Source organism: Poecilia reticulata, linkage group LG6 (assembly GCF_000633615.1).
Source record: "Poecilia reticulata strain Guanapo linkage group LG6, Guppy_female_1.0+MT, whole genome shotgun sequence".
Classification (NCBI taxonomy): Eukaryota; Metazoa; Chordata; class Actinopteri; order Cyprinodontiformes; family Poeciliidae; genus Poecilia; species Poecilia reticulata.
In genome coordinates, this window is record NC_024336.1 from 2,148,464 (window position 1) to 2,168,325 (window position 19,862).

Below are 19,862 nucleotides of genomic sequence, written 5' to 3' on the forward strand. Positions count from 1 at the left end.
TCCATCCATCCATCCATCCATCCATCCATCCATCCATCCATCCATCCATCCATCCATCCATCCATCCATCCATCCATCCATCCATCCATTTTCTTGCACCCTTCTCCCTTAGTGAGGTCGGGAGGGTTGCTGGTTCAAGAGTTGCTTTCACTTTAATAATTCAGATTTTACAGATAGTTTGTTATAATACTTGTAAACGTCCCTCCTTATGGATTTTTTGTGTTCTTTTGTTTGTAGTGAAAGTGTAAGTAAAGCTTTGTGTGAAAGCATAAATTTAGAAAAATTCCACCAAAGTGGGCGGTGCCAAGAGACGGCGAGGGGCGTGGTTATGGGGATGTGGTCAGAACGATTCCACCATAACTGCATTGTCACCATATTTATCAACTTTTCAGACTTCTCTAGAAAAAACGTTTTGCTGAAACATTTAGCTGAAAAACATAAATCCAGCAATGAAACAAATCAGTGCGGTGCAATGACCAAGTCAAAATTCTGAATCCATCACCCTTCAGATTGTTATTACAGGGTTTTATTGGAAGAACCTCCCCAGAATTTCTCCAAATGATGTGAGCAACGATCAGGGTCATACCGGAGACAATTACCTCAAGTTATTGCTTGTAAAAGTGATTTTACGACCCTTTCTGCAAAGACATATAATTAGTTCTTTTCCCCTCCCTTCCTCCCTCTGACTTTAGGCTTGTGTTTTAGTTGAACAAGGCCAAGGTATTATGTTTAGTAATTCATCTAATGTTGCTTGCTCAGTTTTATCGTCTGTCTAGCAAACCCTTGTAAAGTCGTATCTAAATAAGCAGTTTATCTGCAAGGAACCGGTCAGATTTATAGCAGATACTCAAGAAAATCAAACATGTCCAAGAGCTTAAACTTTGTTTTTGTACAAACACTTCACAACTTTACTAGAGGAAATGAGCTGCGGCACTTAAACCGGAGTGACAAATTGCTCCGTCGCAGCACTAGCAAAAGGTTGCAGAACTCAAATGGAGGTTTCTGGGGTCCTGTGCGCCCATTTCTGTCATCAGAAATGCCACCGTGGTTTCAGCATAACCAAGGTTATGAAATAATAGGATGGTGATGAAAAGGGGGGAAAAAAACTCAAGGTCTTGACTGTGACCGCGAGAATTTGCTGAACACCCCGCAATGTTGCCGCTACGCAAACACGGTCGTTCCGGGTGAGTAGGTACAGACAGAAGTTCCCGGAATAACTAATTAACATCCAGCATGTTCTGCTGGAGCCTCATGGGAGGTCAGACATGGACCACAGAGCCGGGATGGACATGCAAACAACACTGCAGTTTTTCCTTTTTCTGTTTCGACTAAACTCCAAATAAAGATCATAATAATAAAGCAGTGTGGGTCATATCTGAACCTCAGTGCTTTCAGGCATCCAGTGGAGCTTGTTTTAAAAAGGCTGTATTATGTAAAATTGACTTTTTTTTTAGCTTTACATCATGTTATAATGATAGTCTCTCATCAAAAACATACCAGGAGTGTTGCTTTGATTGGTTCATGCATTTTTGAGACAACCTTCAGTTGTGCAAAATGCCAAGTGGACCTAAACCCGCCTTCAATGACGAAGCTCCTTCTCTGAACTGCAGTTTCCAATTTTCCAAGCTTTTGCCTCACAGAGCAGCCCTCTCCCTTCCAGCTCCTTCAGACTAGCCAGCAGCAATTAGCATCTGGTGGAACTGCACATCTTCTGATCTCATTACAGGAGCTACTTCTTAGTTCAAAAATGTTGCTAAAGGGTTAATAGAGAAGTCATTGTGATGACTTCCTGAAGGCAGAACTTCAGAAAGAGAGGGAGTTTTTAAAGAGACAGAGGCCCAATTTCAAGACGTTAAATTACAAAGTCAACTTTCTTTCAAGTCATATTTATATATACACAGCCTTTTTTTAACAACTGAAGGTAACATAGTCACTTGACTGCACTATAAAATGGCTCCATTTTCCAGGAAAACACATAGTACTGCCCCTTTAAACCGGCATATTATCGTGATATCAATGATTTTCTCTAAAGGGCCTTTTCATTTCTTGAAAGGTTTGTTTTTGATTACCAAAGGAGACGCTCGACTTGGGTTGCCGAGTCAGGGGGATATTGGAGATAAATGTCTTTTAGTGATTGGCCTTCCTACACATCCCCTCATCAAATATTCATGACAGGAGACAAGAGAAAATTCAGAGGATGCAGAGGTAAAAGATAATGCTCCCATCGCTCTAGCGCGGGGATAGGTAGTCAATGGATGAGTGGATAGCCGCATCCAGGAGAAGTCTGTTATTGGAGACCGGTGAGGCAGAAAACATGGGCTCCACTATTGAGGTATTGTGCTGTTCATCTCAATCTTTCCTGTTTTTTTTTTTTTTGTTTCTTTTTCTTTGCTTGCGGCAGAAAAATACTCTGTGATCTGTAGGACAGTGAAGGTTACTTTTGAAGTCAAAATCCTTTACAGAGTACAAATGTCTAGATTTAAATGCTGAACATTTCTGTGGTTTTGTTGCTTTGATTCCACAATCCGTGGGACGGTGGAAATGATTGACTGTAACCGCTTCCAAACAAGAAATAAAAAATCTGTATTATTTTGAAATGTTTAAGTTATTAATCACACTCCCTCTTTCTCTCTTTCTCTTGAGCAGGAGTTTATTTTGTAACCGTTTCCAAATTATTTATATGCTTATTAAAAATGCACAAGTTCCCAGAAGTTATGTTGGAAGTATTGTTTCAGATCTGCCCTGAGAGTTTCCCACAACATTCTTATCAATGCATGAATCCTGCTGTTGCTAATAGCAGCAGCTAATAACATTGGGCAGTCATTTAACGGAGCTATAGGAAAACTAAAGTCTTAAGTTTTCAACATCGTTTCCAACTTGTGGTTGACTTACTGAGGCAGTTTATTGATTAGATCAAACTTAGTGAACTATTTGGTAATTGTGCTGTTGGTCGTTTTTGATGTGTCTGCCAACCATTCAAACGTTTYGCACATGTGTTGTGTTGTGTCTGACTGACTGACATTTTTCCAGGTGAGTTAGTCTGTAAAAAGAACAAAAATAAGGTCTAAACGACTTCTCAAGTTAAGAGTTAAGACTCCATCTGAAATGGCCTAATAACAGATATGTCAATTTTTGATCCCGAAAACTACCTTCGATTTTGTACTAGAGATCAAATTCCTCATAAACCACAGATATAACTCTTTATGTTACCTAGTCACAGTGCATATCAACATTCTCTTACAAAAACTTGTTTCTTGTCTTTTTTTCTGTTTCTGAGTTTTGTCAACTGGGGGTAAAGAAAGTGTTCTCACGCAAATTGACAGAGTTGACTTTCGTGAGACAGATTTGATCTCATCAGGTTTTAACATTCTGGCATTTTGTTTCAGCCCTTGAACGAAATCACTGTCCTGGTAGAGTTAGACCAATGCCAGAGCCATTCAACCAAGACACAAGTTAACTATTCCTGTATATTTTAGACAGTCAAAAATATCAATGCTGGAGTCTAAATTAATTTTATTTATCAAGACTTGAGTGGAACTTTTTTAGTCTTATGACCCACTAAAAAAGCCTAAGTCTAGATACACATTAGTCAAATTGCAGCCGCAAATTTCCAACAATTTCTACATAGAATGGAAGAAGACCATTCTATGTAGAATGGTGTTCTTCATAGAGGGCACAGGCATGTGCTCAAGGGCACAGACATGTAGCAGGAGGAAGCTAGAATCAAACCCACAACTTTGACTGCTGCTCTTCCCACTGACCCAGAATCACCAACACATTTTAATCAACGCTCTCATTTCTTTAAGCTTTACAAACGTACAAGAGCTGTTCGGTTTTAGATCGGACTGTCAGCTCACATTCAGCTCTTTGGCTGCCCACTTGCCACCTGACTGAGTACCTCATTTCCTAAGAGTTCTCCAATGTATGCGACGTCATACTGATTGAAACTGGGCCATCTTATTGTATGCACAGTTCTTATTTAAACTGGAGCCTTTAGAAAAGCCCCTGCCAGTTCCCCCATTCTTCCCTTTTACTAAATATGGAGGGGGGAGATAGTGCGTTCTCATGCTATCTGCCACCGGCCTTATGCCCCTTCGGCCATTTTCTCATTTCACAGATTTGACCAAGAGGTGACCTTGGCTTTTTAAGTGCTTTCAAGGCAGAGCCAAGTCTCCTCGGCTCTTTCTCTGGCTTCCGAATGGAGACGGAGCGGGAGAGGGAATTTCTCTCCGGCCAATTCTTCAATGGCCATTTTTTCTCTTGTGTTGTCCGTTCTCTCCTTTGCCTGGGGCCAGTGTTCAGCTTCTTTATTTATGGGGCAGCAAGATGATGACAGGATGTTGTCTGCTAATTCACATGGGTCTGGGTTTTCTAAAGTAGAAAATGGCTTCAGGGGGAGCATCATAGCAGCATATGCTTATGACACATGACAGTGGACAGTAGGGACTCTGGGTACAGAAAGACACACTGCTCATTAACCTGCTGTAATATAACAAAGTGCTAATTGAATATCTTTTTTCCCTAGAGAGCCTTTTGCAATATTCAAATGCTTAATCGTCTTGTGTCTGAGATGTGGGTATAATGATTTTTTTTTTTTTTTTATCACCAGCCAATTAGTCACTAGGGATAGGTATGAAACAGAGACCAGATGTGTGTGTGTGTGTGTGTGCCTGTTTACAAGAGGTGTGCACATTCTGAGTGTGTTTAAAATTGGAAATATGCAGGCATTATCACAGCCTTCCATCAGTTTCCCTCCCAAGTGCACCGTTGGCAGCTCGCTAATCTGGGTCAAAGCGCTAACTGCTCAGAAGGGCCTGGGAGAGGCCGATTCAGATCATGTCTTACATCTCCCCGTCCTCATTATAAACATCACAGTTGGAAAAGCTTTACCTCTGACATTAAACGTCAACAACCTTAGCAAACACTAGAGCAATAACCTCCTTCACTTTGAGACTAACTGCTGTCCTAGACTCACACATGGATGAGGAAAATGCATTTTAAGTTGGTATATGAGTCTATCTCAATAACTTTAGTGGCTCTATCCTTCACTAAGATGTCACTGTTGGTATTGTCCTGCATGCAGACTTTAAACCATTAATGTGACATTACAGAACCAAAGGAGGCGTGAACTTTGGTCGTAGAGTATTGTGCAGAAGCAGTTTTGGTTGTTTTCCTTTCTAAAGGTATGGCACATCAATAGCTGTGTTTCCATTGACCGTATAATTACACAATTTGAAATTTTCAAAATAAGTTTGCTTAATGGAAATACATTAGTTTTAAAAAAAACTTGTTTTTGGATGAAAAGTTTTGGCGCTAGGATGAGGTGATCTTTTCAGCCGTATCGAAACTGGTTTAATTGGCAAAACTGCAATGGAAACACTTTTTTCACATCATACGAGTCATATGATCAACAACCGGACGTTGCCACTGGAGCAAACTGTGAAGAAGAAGACGACAGGTAGTAATTGGATGATCATAGCACTGGATGAGCATTATGTTAGCAAACTTACTCCCAGGTGATTATTTAATTGCATTTTGTATTAAGTGAAAACACCGCAATTGCAAAATTGTGTTCTTCCAGTATGCGGGATATTGAGTGTTGCGCACATTCGCTATGGAAACGCAGCTAGTTCTATAACTTTATACCAGTTTTGTTGTATTTTCAAGCATCACAAACTTGGATCTACAGTTACTGACTGCCAGTGATTTGTACTGCCTCAGTGCACTAAAATGCATCACCTCCAGTGTGTGCTGATGACAACAAATTATATGTGTTCCCAGTGTGTTTTTGCGCTAATCACACCTTCAAGTTGTGAAGTTATTGCCTACAGAAGTCAACCAATATGAGCCTTAGCAGTTTAACTCCAACCCCCTCTACGTCACCTCGGTCTTTTCAGAAAACAGAGAATGGATCCAAGTTGCGACATTAGGTGTTTTTCAGAAGAGGTGTCAATTAACTGTTTTGATTCCTTAAATCTGTAAGAATAATGAAACCACATCTTCTCTAGCCAAACAATTATAGCTGAGAATGCGGTAAAGTACATCTAAGGAACCTCTTTCCAAACAGCTTGGCCAAGAGTTGCATCGTGTCTGCACAGTGTCTTATGGGAATGCATTTCAGCAGTTTGCACCAACGGTGCTCTTGCAGTTGAACAAAAAGGGGCTTTGTTGATGTTTCCAACACATCCTGGAACTATAACAAGACTTTGCTCTTCACACTGTTCAAGCTTAAACACAGGAAAGGGCATTGACCATCTAGAATTCAAGAAGGGAAGGATATTTGACGGTGGAGTGTCTGAGATGTTTCAGGTATGTCTAGTTCCTTATGGGGAAACATCAGAATTTCTCATGTGGGCTCCAAAGAAGAAGCTGTAGTAACTGGTTGTGTTGGTGTGAAACAGGCACAGACTTATGTACAACGTCTTTGTAGACGATTTTCATTTGACCTGAACAACTGTAGGGCATCAGGGATTCAAACTTGCTCCATATATTATGAGAATGCATTCCAGCAGCATGCACCACCTCAGCTAGTGACGATGAGCTTAAAAAGCCTTTGTGGATGTTTCCAACACGTCCTGGAACTAGAACAAGGCATTGTTCCTTTCACTGTTGGAGGAAAAAAAAAAACAGGCAAGGACGCATTGGCCGTCTGAAATTTGCGAAGAGAGGCCTGTTTGGCAGTGGGGTGTCAAGGACCTTACCGGGTTTTTTTAAGCTCCGAGGTTTGTCTGGCGCCTTGTGGGAGAACATCTGAAATTGCCATTGTCGCAGCAGCCAACGTTTCCCAAGAGGGCTCCAGAGAAGGTAGCAATGGCAGTTGGTTGTGGCAGTGTGAAAAGAAAAGGGGCACACTTGGACAGTGTGTCTGGGGGGAGTGCATTACACACACACGCACACACACACGCATCCACATTCTCTACCTCTGTGCACCTCCTCCTCCCATTAGAGTGTGGCATCTCAAGCTGTTGACAGCGATGACAGCCAGGCCCCGCGTAGGGAGACGGAGGAGGGGAGGGCAGTGCTGCTGCTGTTGTGGCGGGGCGGTACATCTGTTTGGATACTCGCCGCAGCCGTCTGGCCTCAGGAGATTGATTCAACCGGGACCGGTAACACGCGCCACATCTGGGACTCCTTAATGATCTGAAAACTACTTGGCAGTTCACATAAAAGAAAAGTTTGTGCCTCTCACTCGCGCCATAAGGTCTCCCTTCGGATGAATACCTTCGCAGGTTCGACAGGTCATCCGCCCCAATTGCGATTTCGCCGTTGTGACATGTTGCGTTCACACGAGCTACAGGGAGCGGCTTCAGGGCTCCGATTTTTCTCTGATAAAACCCGTAGTGTCAATTCCCAATCGTACGTAGATAGTTAGGATCAATACTCGGGTGTTGGAATGAATGCTCGGCGGTTCTTTGTAGATGACAAGAGTTCCTTTGTCAGGCACCGTGTACGAATGTAGTAATTAGTAAACATTTTGACCACTTCCAATTAATAACAAAACAGCCCGTTTCATAATAAAGGGATTCATTATGCCACCGCACGCCTCATTTCGTTATCAACAAAAGCCTGCGTTGTGCACGGATTTTTTTTTTTTTTTTATCAAGAGAGAAAATCCATTGAAAGTGGCTGAAGGCCTGACACAAAGCAACTGCTGAATCCCGGCAAATCTGCAGGCTTAATTGATTATTTGTGCAGAGCTGTATATCTGCAAGGTGCAGGATACCCAGGGGAAATAATGTAAAACAGATAACAAGATGAAAGGTGGGAGAATTGCTTTCTGCACTCCCATTTTATTCATCTTCTCCGTCCTTCCCCCCTTCCTTTTACTCTTGTTTTGAATGAGTTCGCCATTTAGGTTTTCCCATTAAAGGCAGCGACGGCTCATGCTAAAAATGTGTCCGGAATCGGGAGGCTAAACAGATTTCTTTCAAGCTGGTAGGAAAAGAGTGTTTCAGCAGATAACAGTGATTTCTCAATAAAACCTGGAGCGGTGTGTACCACAAACCCAGAATTTCATCTTCGTCATTCACTATACAGGTGAACAAATTAGACCATTCTAAACTTTTTTTATTTCAAACTTTGGTGTCGGTGTTGTAAAGGCTGTCTTGCTCTTGTGGTTCAGCCTTTTACAGGACTTCGTTTCGGAAGGCAAGATGTGAAACACCACATATATTTTCCGCATGTCAGTCTGTTCTGCTCAGTCGTACTTTTCTCTGTTTATTGTCGCTCTTTGGTTTCATGTTTCACCTCTCGCAAAAAAAAAAGAAAAAAAATATATAGTTGCTGTGCAGGAGGACCGCTGCCACTCTGCAGCTACGGAGCCGTTACAAATTACAAATGGAGAGGGAAGCAGGTCTTGCGTTTTGTTTTGTGTCGTGTGTCTTGTATAGAAGGCTTGGTGTACGGTTACACACCGTCCCCCTGACCACATAATTGCCTTCCCTGCACAGGGGAGCCCCTTGCTCTCCCATTTGAAGTCTGCATCAGGTTTCACCATTAAGAAAGGAGGATGTTGCAGGGGAAAAGCAGATTTTTGAGCCACTCATCTAATATTCACGGCCAGAAAAAGGTTGGATGACATTGAGCAGAAATTCAGAGGACTCTTGGGAAGCTACTGTTGGTCTGTGTAAATAAAAGAGAACCATGAGAGAGGACAAACAAACATTCTGAGTGAACTTTATGTGAATTAAAGGGGGCAATATTAAGTAAAATTGACTTTGCTTTGTGTTCTAATGTTATTCCCTCATCAAACACATACATGGAGTGTAGCTTTGATTCTGTCCTGCATATTTGAGAAATCCTGGAGTCTCCCGTGGCAACCATTCAGCTGTGCAAATCGCCTGGGTGGCCCTAGACCTGCCTTCAAGGCGCAGCTCCTCCTTGGAGCTGCAATTTCCGAGCTACTGAGCTTCCCCATTTCAGAGCACCAATCTCCAAGACTTTTCCATTCGGCTCCTTCAAACCAGCCAGCAGCAATTAGCAAACATCTGGTAGAGCTTGTTGTAAGAACTATTTCTAAGTGCAACAGTGATAAAAACGTTGTTAAAGGGTTAATAGAGGAGTCATGTTGTGATGACTTCCTCAAGGTGGAGCTTCAGCAAGAGCAGGGTTCTTTTTAAAGGGACAGAAGCCCAATTTTAAGGTGTTAAATTCCAAAGTCAAATTTCTTATCTTAAAAAAATATGTCATATTTGACATATTTTTTTAATAATAACTGAAGGTAACATAGTTACTTGATTGTGCTGTAAAATGCCACTATGTTCCCCTTTAAGTTTCAGGTAGAAGTACTAAAAGGTTGTGATAACAGATAAAAACTTTTAATACAGAGGACCCCCACCTGTTCATGGCTCAGTAATCTTGGATTCACATGATTTTTCTGTGGAACGTAACTAGGGATTATTTGCAGAAATATTGCCTATTTGTGGCTATTTTTGTAGAGCGTATCTAAAATACTCGAAAGAATGATGCAAATTGGGGAGCTGAAAAGCCAGGCATTATTCTACCAGCCAATTGCAAAGCAGCCAATCCAGGAGGGCCATTCTTTTTTCTAGATGCTGATTTGCTGCAACACTAAGAACAGAGACCAGAAAGACTGTAGATGTTAGCTTCTGCAGTAGCACTGAGACCATTTTCACTGTGCGTATCAAGGCATATTTGTTGTTTGAACTATTAAAATTGTTAGTTCTGTTTTTAGAGGTTCTTGGTGCCCACTGTATAAGATGAAGTCCAAAGAAGGAATGTAATGACTTTTAAAGCCAATGTGATCTAAAACACAACATTAAAAGGCCATGATATATCTAAGACTTACTCCATAACATTTGCTGCGACTTCGTCTCATGAAGTCGGTATAAGACATTATTATGAACCTGGGATATGAAGATGAATGAAGATGAGTGCTTTTATCTTGACTTTGTGTAGCTGTATATTTGACACTCTTCATTTGAATGTCTGATATTAAGCCTGTCACAATAAGCAATTTTAATAAATTAAAATGAGCCTGATAATTTACTTTTGGACAACAGTCTTTAAAAAGAGATGCTCCCCTTTAACATTGTTGATAAGCCGCCATTTTGAGAAACGCTTCAAAAATTCGGCCCCCAGTACGAAGTAATTAGCTTTCTCTACCTGCCACATTTTCCTGTTTTCCCTGTCTAAGCTGAATGATTTTTTTAAATTAATTTTGACTTCATACTCAGTTTTAATTATTGTTTTTTCAGTTCTTAAGTTTGCTTATTTTGGATACCTAAAATGTGTTTCAGTTACAGTGTTAAATGTTCTTTAGATTTTTTTTTTTCTTTGAGTGGGTATACTTGCATTAATAAGCCATTATTGTTATTATATTAGTTAAAAATTTCTTAAAATGACAATATTTTCATTTATTGCAACAATTTCTGGGACAGTAAAATGTGTTTTCGTAACAGGCCCAGCTGAGAAACCCTGTTGGTTTGGGCGTTTTCCAAAAAAAAAGCTAGGCTAACAAAAAGCACTAAAGAATCCTTCACTGGCTGTAAATCTTTTGTGTGGCAACATTTTGGTACAGATGAGATTCAAATGATAAGTAAACACTGAAACTGGAGCAACTGGCTAGCTGTTAGCTGCGAAGAAAGCTTAAGCTAGAATCTGAAATTAGTATAAATGCTGCTTTACTGGACTGCAACAAGAATCTTTAAAGATTACAGTGCTAAAAATAGTCACCATGATTGTTTGAAGATATGACTGCGGACTGTTCAGTTGACTGAAAAATGACTTCCGTGTAATAAAGTGTGTGCAGCTAATTATTCTACTGCTACACGGGGAACATGAATTCATCTCCGTACTCGGTCTAGTCTCTGCGTTATTTCCCTTGTTTATCATTGTGTCTCCCTCGGGTCCTCATGTGTCGCACAGCAGCATAACTCTCAGCCTGCTTTGATGTCGGGGACTGATGAGGGGAGGTTTTACGGCTCGGGGCCGTTTCCAAACCCCCACAGCACTGCCTGGGATCCTAGCAGGTGATATTTTCCTCGGAGGATTTCTGGACAATGTTTGTTTTTTTTAGTTTTATTATTTATGGGTTTATTGTCACGTCTCATCTCGAAAATGCTTACCACAAAAAATGCTAACATAGCGTGACAATACATCCTTAAAGTTAACACAAACAGCAGGAGTGTATTGACTTTATAAATCACAACGCTTTAAAGAAATCTTAAACAAATTGAAAGCTTAGTTGCAATGACAAAAAAACAAACTGAATAAAGGTCTGTTTGGTTGATATGCTTGCTTTTTGTTGCATAGTTTTTTCTATTTGAAGTGACAGCCTGATAGGGTTTATTGAGCATTACTAAAGTATTTATACCCATTGTTCCTATTTTGCCATGTTACGACCACAAACACCAATAATTGATAGAAGTACCTCTCACTGTAAGTATTTTGAGGAACAGTTTTGTATCTACAGATATTTTTGTCCACTCTTCTCAAACTCAGTCACACTGGATGGATTCCATCCATGAAGAACAGTTTACAAGTCTTTCTGCAAAATCTCATTAGAATTTAGCATGAACTTTGACTGTTCACTAATATTCTGAAACCAACAACAAAAGAGTGTGGCTAGCCAATAAAGTTATTGAGATCCACCGATCCAATATTAACATTTGTATGGTGCCGATATTGAAAACTATTTTACATTATCACAGGTAACTGTGACAATGTGACCGATCCGTTCTGATTCTACACTTTGTGCCTGAAGCGATGTCATTATTTATTTATTTTACTTTATGTGTAGAATTCCTAATTGTACTTTCTGAATCATTTGAGAGGTTGGTTGCTGTTTTTTTAAATTATTTTTATTTTTACATCTTTGACCATTGTAGTCAACCTGTCGCGTTGTTGGTTTCCATATGTTAATCAGCTGAGAGTTTCCCTCAGATTTACTCTGCAGAATCCCAACACAGAGTTTACCATTTTAAAATCTCTGAAACCCCTTTGTAAAGCCTGGGGTGGTTTCTTCATGACTTGAGCTGATGTATTTAGCAAAAGATAAAAAATAAATCAATAAATACACATATTTCTCAGAAATGACCGTTTTTCATTGTTTTTCACCATTTCTGCTCTTCCGAATGGAAGGTTCCTGGTTTTCCTGTAGCGCATCACAAATATGATGCACCAGATTTTATTAAACTTATTTAGAATTTTATTTATTGGATGTAGTGGAATCAAAGCAGCACTAATAAAGAATTATCTGATCTTTAAAGGAACTGAATAAAATGTTCTAAAGCATAATTTTTCCTCCAGTCTTTGCATGACTTGGTGTTCAGTAAAACTCTATCCAATGAAGTTACATTGAAGTTTGAGTTTATAATGTTGCAGTACGGTAACCTATTAGAGCCAGAAATGTTTTTGAATTGGTTAAAGAAGCTGACAGCTGATACAAGATAAATGCTCAGAATTTGGTAGCAGAGAACAAATAAAGAAGCATTGTTTTGGTGTATTCAGCCCACTTCTTTCACACACACACACACACACACACACGCACACGCACGCACACACACACACACACACACACGCACACACACACACACACACACACGCACGCACACATGCACACAAGCCCACGCACACATACGCGCACACACACACATGCAGCAGAGTGCATAATGGACATATAAGCTCCAGCCTGCTGGTAGGGCGCTCTGAAAGAGTGCCAGGGAAATGTGACAGACTGTATGACAGCCACGATGACACGGCCCTTTAAAACACACAAAGTCCATTTCACTGCTCTGGGTTCAGGCCACAAGAGTAAACACAACACACAACAACCATCCCGACAGCAAACTCATACCGTGATCTGTACAACTTAAATCGGCATAATTTTCCCCTATTCCAGCGTGTTCCAGGAACAGTAAAGCACCATCATGACGCCGTGGATCTGAGCCTCTGGTAAAATCCAAGGCAGTAGAAACTAGCTTCTCTGCCCAGCCGCGCCTCTGACTGTATCATCGTCTCATGCTCTTCCTCCCCGGAGCCGGCGCTGAATTATTAAACGAGGAGGCACATATCTTTGTCTTGTTTCGTTAAGATAGACATCCAGGACTCGGATCTATGAGGTCGGTTCTTGTCTCAGCATGAAATCGCGGATGACTTTTAGTGAAAGTGCATGCCGTGTCGTTTGGGGCGTGGCGTCTCCTGAGAGAGGAAGCAGCTGCGGCTAAGTTCTGGCTAAACGAAATGAGACTGGCGGCAGGAAGCAGGGAGCCATACCTGAGCTGAGCGCCGGTGTGTCGGGATGATTCCTCCAGAACATTCCTAACTGTTCCTTCCATTGTCACAATGCAGTCCTGCAGAACCCTGGAGACGCACAGCGGAGACCAGACAACACACAGTCGGTTTCAGGGTTTTAAATAAGAGGACAGTGTGAAATAGTTTAGTTCATACCAGGTTCCAAAAGTATCTGCATTGAACATCAGGCGTATAAACGCACAGCAGATTCCAAAGTTGGGTTGTTCATTAAACAAAAATCAACACAAAAAGGTGAAACTGTGAAGTCCGCCCCAACTTTCAGAAAACTGTAAAGACAAAATTAGCAGGCTAAATTTAACGTCTTTCTGTGGTTCTTGGAGGATTTCTGTGAGGTTTGTTTTCCCACCTGATCGCCGTTAGACTCTGTTTGATTGGGGACTAAAATTTTAACATTTGTTACATTTTCAGCTGCTGCAGTTCACCTTCATATTGCACTGTGTCAAACAAACCAAACCATTCAGAAAACGTGTTCCCCTCACTGCCTGTCAGTCGAGAAACGCCTAACTGTTTACGGATTGACAGTTGCTCCTCTGAGGTCACAGCCGATGCCTTTCCCTCATGACACTGTCGTGTGTGACCAGCAAACCGCTTAAACTGCTTTTCTTTAGATCTTCAAACACCAGATGACATTATTAACATCCCACAGTATTTAGTATACTATTCATTGTTTTATCAGATAGAAGATTTATTGCAATGTGATAAAACATGTGGATTAAGACCACTCGTCTTAATCCACATGTGCTTCCTACCTACGGAGAGCAGCGAGTCGAGGATGGACATGTTAAATTCAGTTTTCAAGCGCTCACAAAAAGGTATTGACAAGCCGAATCCCCGGTGAAGCTGAGTCTTGGTGCGACTGATCGATGTGAGTGTGGCCATCGAACTGAGCTTGGACGTAGTTTGTATTCTGCTGGGCGTCTCAGCGGCAACAGCAGCACATCCTGGCGCTCAGTTGTTGGGAAGCAAAAGACAAAGCGCGTTGCTACATTTGAAGTTGCGTTCGCAGCTATTTAAAATCTTTATTTAGTCAGTCACACATGCAAGGTAGCCCTGGGAACTTCTGCCAGCAGTAGAGCTCTAGAAAGATGGCAAGTTGAACCATCAGAGCAGTGGTTGTCTGGACGGTTGTGGGTTTGATTCCAGATTTCCCCTCCCAACGATCATACACGGATCAGCGAATGATTTAAATGAGTGTGGACGGTTACTTAACCCCAAACTTTCCTAAAGCACAGCGCTCCAAATTGTAAAAGCTGTCGCATCCTGATGTGTTTCTCTCCACCATGTCTCCCTCAGATCCCATCGGCAGTGTGAGAATGAGGCTGGTGTGGAAATCCCTGGACAAGATGAGGTGTCTGAGGAAACGCTCCACCATCCCCTTCCTCGGCTTCCTCATCACCTTCCTCCTCTTCTTGAACCTCTACATCGAGGACGGCTACGTGCTGGTCAGTGATGAGAGCCGCCATCGGTTTTATTCACTTATTGAGACTCTTTGTGTTCATCTTCTGGGCAGAGGTCTGAACAAATCCATTCAAACAAACTCCAAATGTCTTTTATTTTGTTTCCCATGAAGCGGTGGGCGATATTTACTTAAAGTTTTATCGCAATATTTTATGGTGCTCTTGTGGTAACATTAAACATGACAATAGCAATAGTTATTATTTACTATTGCTATTGTTACTATAGTTATTTTAGGTAGCTGTATGTCTGCCGCTGTTTTTCAGCAGAAACATTCCTATTTGTAAAACGCTTCTTCAGGACACCAGATACAAAAAAGTGTGACTTATATTACTAAACTGCACAATCTAACTCCATATAATCATACTTTAAAATGTATTGATATTTATTGATATGTCTTTATTGAACAAACAGTGAAGAGAAAAATAGTACTAACAAAACGGGCAGTATGTACAACTTAAGTGGAATTTATTGTGAAAGTAAGCCAAATTCACAATAAATGATAAACGGTACAATAAATGCCCCATTATTCCCATGTTTTCCATTTTATATTTACTTCAATTTTTAAAGATAGTTTGTGTTGAAATCTTGCTGACATGGACCCAAAAGGAAATCAGCCAGATGATTTATTGTTTATTTATGATGTCATCAGAATTTGGGGGGAAATCACATAATTTGTGTTTATTTCAGTTACTAAAAGGCAGTTTTCCATTTTGGGCGTTTTCATGAATTCTGCAAACTGACTGTGGAAGGGGTTAGCTCAGCTGCATCCAAACACACATTAGGAATAAAAACAGAAATATGTTCTTTCTTTTTTTTTTAATTATTCAAAAATGCATGCTTTTATTTGGCTGCTTCTCTTTGGTGTGCCTTTCTTTTCTTCTGTTCTAATGTGCTTTTCGTGTTGCAGGAAGGAGATAAAAGGCAGCTCAGGGAAGCGTCGGTCCATCCTCCCAGCTCGGAGCGATACGCTCACACCTTCAGAGACCTCAGCAACTTCTCTGGAACCATTAACGTCACATACCGCTATCTCGCCGGCACGCCTCTGAACCGCAAGAGTAAGTCTGAAGGTTCCCTCTTTAGCAGCGGCTTCACATTAACCCGTCTCATATCTGAGGAGGCGGAACCGAATCTGTCTGATTTAAAGAAGAGAAGAATAAATGATTCAAAGAGATTCTTTGTTTCGGTTTTGAACTCGGCAAAGAGCTCACCTCAAGCAAATCATGCTCTACTTCCAAATGTTATAGCTCAAAAATCATTTTGACCCAGTTGTCTTATCTGCAGTTTGCCGATTTATTTTGCACTTTCCATACAGTCGTGGGAAGAACCCAGTTCACGTTTGCCACTTGCACAGGATTTAGATAGGAGTCAGTAATGCTTTGTAACTTTTTTATTTTAGATTATTGTTGTTTCTTTACGGTATCAACTGCGCTCTTTTCTTTTTTTATACATTTTGTTTTGTTTTTTTTTATATTACAATTATAAAAAAAATAAAAACCTCTTAGGTGAGGTCATAAATATGCAGGGCCTATAAAACAGATTGACCTGCAGATGCGTGGCCTCATTGAGACACATTCACACTCAAAGGTGCATCTGCTAAATACTGACTTGAAAGAGTTGCATATGCGATGACTGATTTAATGTAACATTTTTTAGCTCTTCCTCTTGTTATAATATTATTCCTTCATCAAAAACATATCTGGAGCTTTGCCTTGATTATTTTATGCAAGTTTGAGAAATCCTTTAATGTCCATGGAAACCAATCAGCTGGGAAAAACGCCTGGGTGGACCTAGCTGCACCTTTGAGGATGAAGCTCCTCCTCTGAGCTGCAGTTTCCAAGCTTCCGCCTCACAGAGCAGCTCTCCCCCACTCAGTTCCTTCAGACTAGCCAGCTGTAATTAGCAAACACCTGGTGGAACTGAGAGGAGCCATGTTGTGATGACTTCCTGAAGAGTTTCAGAAAGAGCAAGAGTTTCTTAAAGAGACAGAGGAATCGTTGCAAGGCATTAAATTAGAAAGTCAAATTGCTCATAATATATATTTGGTAGATGTACAGCATTTTTATAACAACAAAAATGTACATAGTTTCTTGGTTGTGCTATAAAATGACACTAACTGTGTCTGGAAAACATAATACTGCCTCTTTAAAGGGATTTGTTGATCATGATTGATTTGTAAAAGAAATAAAAAGGGTAGAACATTCAATGGGATGGATATATTTTATAGACACCGTATATGAGCACCTCTTTGGGAGCAAGAGTCTGACTATTTTCTTCTCTGAAGCATACAGGTATGTGTTAGCACAATCTTGGAAGGAATATAAAGTCCAAACCTTAGAAAATATGTGAGAAAAAGACAAAACCTAAAGTTACTGGTATTTTTCATGGGCTATTGTTGGTTTCCCCCATGGTGATCTTTAAACAATGTTTCTTAAACTGTTCCCACATACACAGAAACTGTCTTTTGATTGTAAGTCATCATTTCTCATCTCCCTTCTCCAAATTTTATCAAGGAATAATTTTACAAATACCTCAAATCTGAATGGCAGCATTGCTTTACATTTACTTCATTCATTAAAATATGTTTTCACATTTTATTCGCAGAGTTCCTGACCATTGGATTGTCATCGGTCAAGAGGAAAAGGGGAAACTACCTCCTGGAGACGATCAAATCCATCTTTGACCAGTCCAGTTACGAGGAGCTGAAAGAGATTGTGGTTGTGGTCCATCTGGCGGACTTTGACTTAATCTGGTGTGAGAATGTGGTGCAGGAGATCACCAGGAAGTTCGCTCACCACATCATAGCCGGCCGCCTCCTGGTCATCCAGGCCCCAGAGGAGTTCTACCCTTCTCTGGACGGCTTGAAGAGGAACTACAACGACCCAGAGGACAGAGTCCGTTTCCGCTCCAAGCAGAACGTCGACTATGCTTTCCTCCTGAACTTCTGCACGAACCTGTCGCACTTCTACATGATGCTGGAGGATGACGTGCGCTGCTCCCGGAACTTCCTGACGGCGCTGAARAAGGTGATAACCTCCAGAGAAGGCTCCTACTGGGTGATGATGGAGTTCTCCAAGCTGGGCTACATCGGGAAGCTGTACCACTCCAGAGACCTACCCCGACTGGCTCACTTCCTTCTCATGTTCTACCAGGAAATGCCTTGTGATTGGCTCCTCATCCACTTCCGGGGCCTACTGGCTCAAAAGGACGTGATCCGCTTCAAGCCCTCGCTGTTCCAACACATGGGCTACTACTCGTCCTACAAAGGCGTGGAGAACAAACTGAAGGACGACGACTTCGAGGAAGACTCCATAGACATCCCGGACAACCCCCCGGCCGGCATTTACACCAACATAAACGTCTTTGAGAACTACGACGCCACCAAGGCGTACAGCACGGTAGACGAGTACTTTTGGGGGAAACCTCCCTCCACCGGAGATTTCTTCGTCATAGTCTTTAACAAATCAACCAAAATTAGCAAAATTAGGATTGCTACCGGGTCTGACGACCGACAAAGCGACTTCCTTCACCACGGAGCCTTGGAAGTAGGAGAGAAGTTGGTCGGGACTAAAAAAGGAAAGCAGTGCTCCTCTTTCATCACGTTAGGAGAGTTTAAAAACGGAAACATCGAGGTTCAAGACGTGGACCACAAGATTGGCTTTGACATTGAGTGCGTTCGCATTGTGGTGACAGCCAGCCAAAAAGAATGGCTCATTATCAGAAGCATCAGTTTATGGACTACACAACCGCCCAGCCAATGAGAACTACACACAACCTCTCTTAGTAACCCATACAGGCGGTTTTTATTATTATGTGTTTTCTAGGTTTAATTTATTCATTTTGTATGTATTTATTTATTCTTCTTGCCAAATCAGTCTGTTTTTATACTTAAACGTTGTAACCTTAGTGGACCATCTTCAGTCATCCTCAAGGATTTCTGATCTAACCTCAATGTATTGAATAATCATAGCTTATTCCTCATATGGTAATATTTGTATAACAACCATACTTTACCCAAACCTGATTACAGGAAAGAGACGTACCGTAAAAGTGAGTAATCTGAGGTTTTGTTGAGTATTTTCTTTGTTGTACCAACGCTTCTTGATAATAACTTTTATTGTCAAGCCAGACTTAGGAAAGTCTGACTACTTCCTCTTTAATGGAAAGGTTGGGGTTGCGTTTGAGGATGAGCACAGAAAAAAATTGGTCAGACTCTCTGAGGTGGTGTGGCAGTATCTCCCTCATAGAAGATACAGAGTCTGGCCATCATTTGAGCCCGATGATGATCAAAATGAGGTTCTGACACAAATTGGCCATTTCGTATCTGAACAGTTTGAGATCAAAGTCTTTCCTCCAACATGCCCGTGTTCGCCCTTACATATCAGGGTTCGACCCAACTCCATTGAGCTCTATTGGGAGTCAGATTTTGATGTGATGTTTGTGGAGCCATCACAAGCTGGTTGACTGTCTTATGACAAATCCTGGTGGAGAAATGGGATGGGATGGCACAACACTGAGGGACGAGGCTGGTGACGATCATGAAGAGAAGGTGTGTGGTGTACAGTTCACACATCCACTGCACAAGCAGCTGTTTGTTAAATGAATGCTCTTAATTAACAGTGTGTCTTGTTTTTTAAACTTTAATCACCCGTCTCAATAAATATCATCAACATAAATGTCAATACCAGAATCAGTGGTTTATGACAAGCATTAGGGCCATACAAAGAAAACATTTAAAAATATTTAATTGCGACAATATTCTTATTACGAGAATAAACTCATACGAGAATAAAGTCGTAATATTACAAGAACAAAATCATACTACAGGAATAAAGTCTACATAATATGATGATGTCAATATGAGAATAAAATCATAATATTTTGAGAAGTCATAACATTATGAGATTAAAGTTGTAATATTATGACTACCTTTGTAATATGATTTTTTTCTTGTTTCTTTTAACACTATAACTTTATTTTCATAATTTTATAACTTCATGCTTGTGAGTTTATTCTTGTAATATTATGACTTTATTAAATATTATCACCCTAATCCAGTGGTTCTTAACCTTTTGTGAGGTACCGAACCCCCCAGTTTCATATGCGCATTCACCGAACCCTTGTTATCCCCC

General features: G+C 40.9%; 1 protein-coding gene across 5 annotated transcripts in view; it reads left to right on the forward strand.

Moving 5' to 3' along the window:
* mgat4c (mgat4 family member C) overlaps nucleotides 1–19,652 on the forward strand; it is a 138,043-nt gene extending 118,391 nt beyond the window's left edge. For all 5 annotated transcript variants that reach the window (XM_008410874.2, XM_017305368.1, XM_017305367.1 and 2 more), the window contains 3 exons: nucleotides 14,569–14,717; nucleotides 15,641–15,788; nucleotides 17,335–19,652. In XM_008410874.2, coding sequence (XP_008409096.1) covers nucleotides 14,589–14,717; nucleotides 15,641–15,788; nucleotides 17,335–18,491 — 1,434 coding nt within the window. In that variant the 5' untranslated portion in view covers nucleotides 14,569–14,588 and the 3' untranslated portion in view covers nucleotides 18,492–19,652. The remainder of the gene's footprint in view (nucleotides 1–14,568; nucleotides 14,718–15,640; nucleotides 15,789–17,334) is intronic.
* The last annotated feature ends 210 nt before the right edge of the window (nucleotides 19,653–19,862 follow it).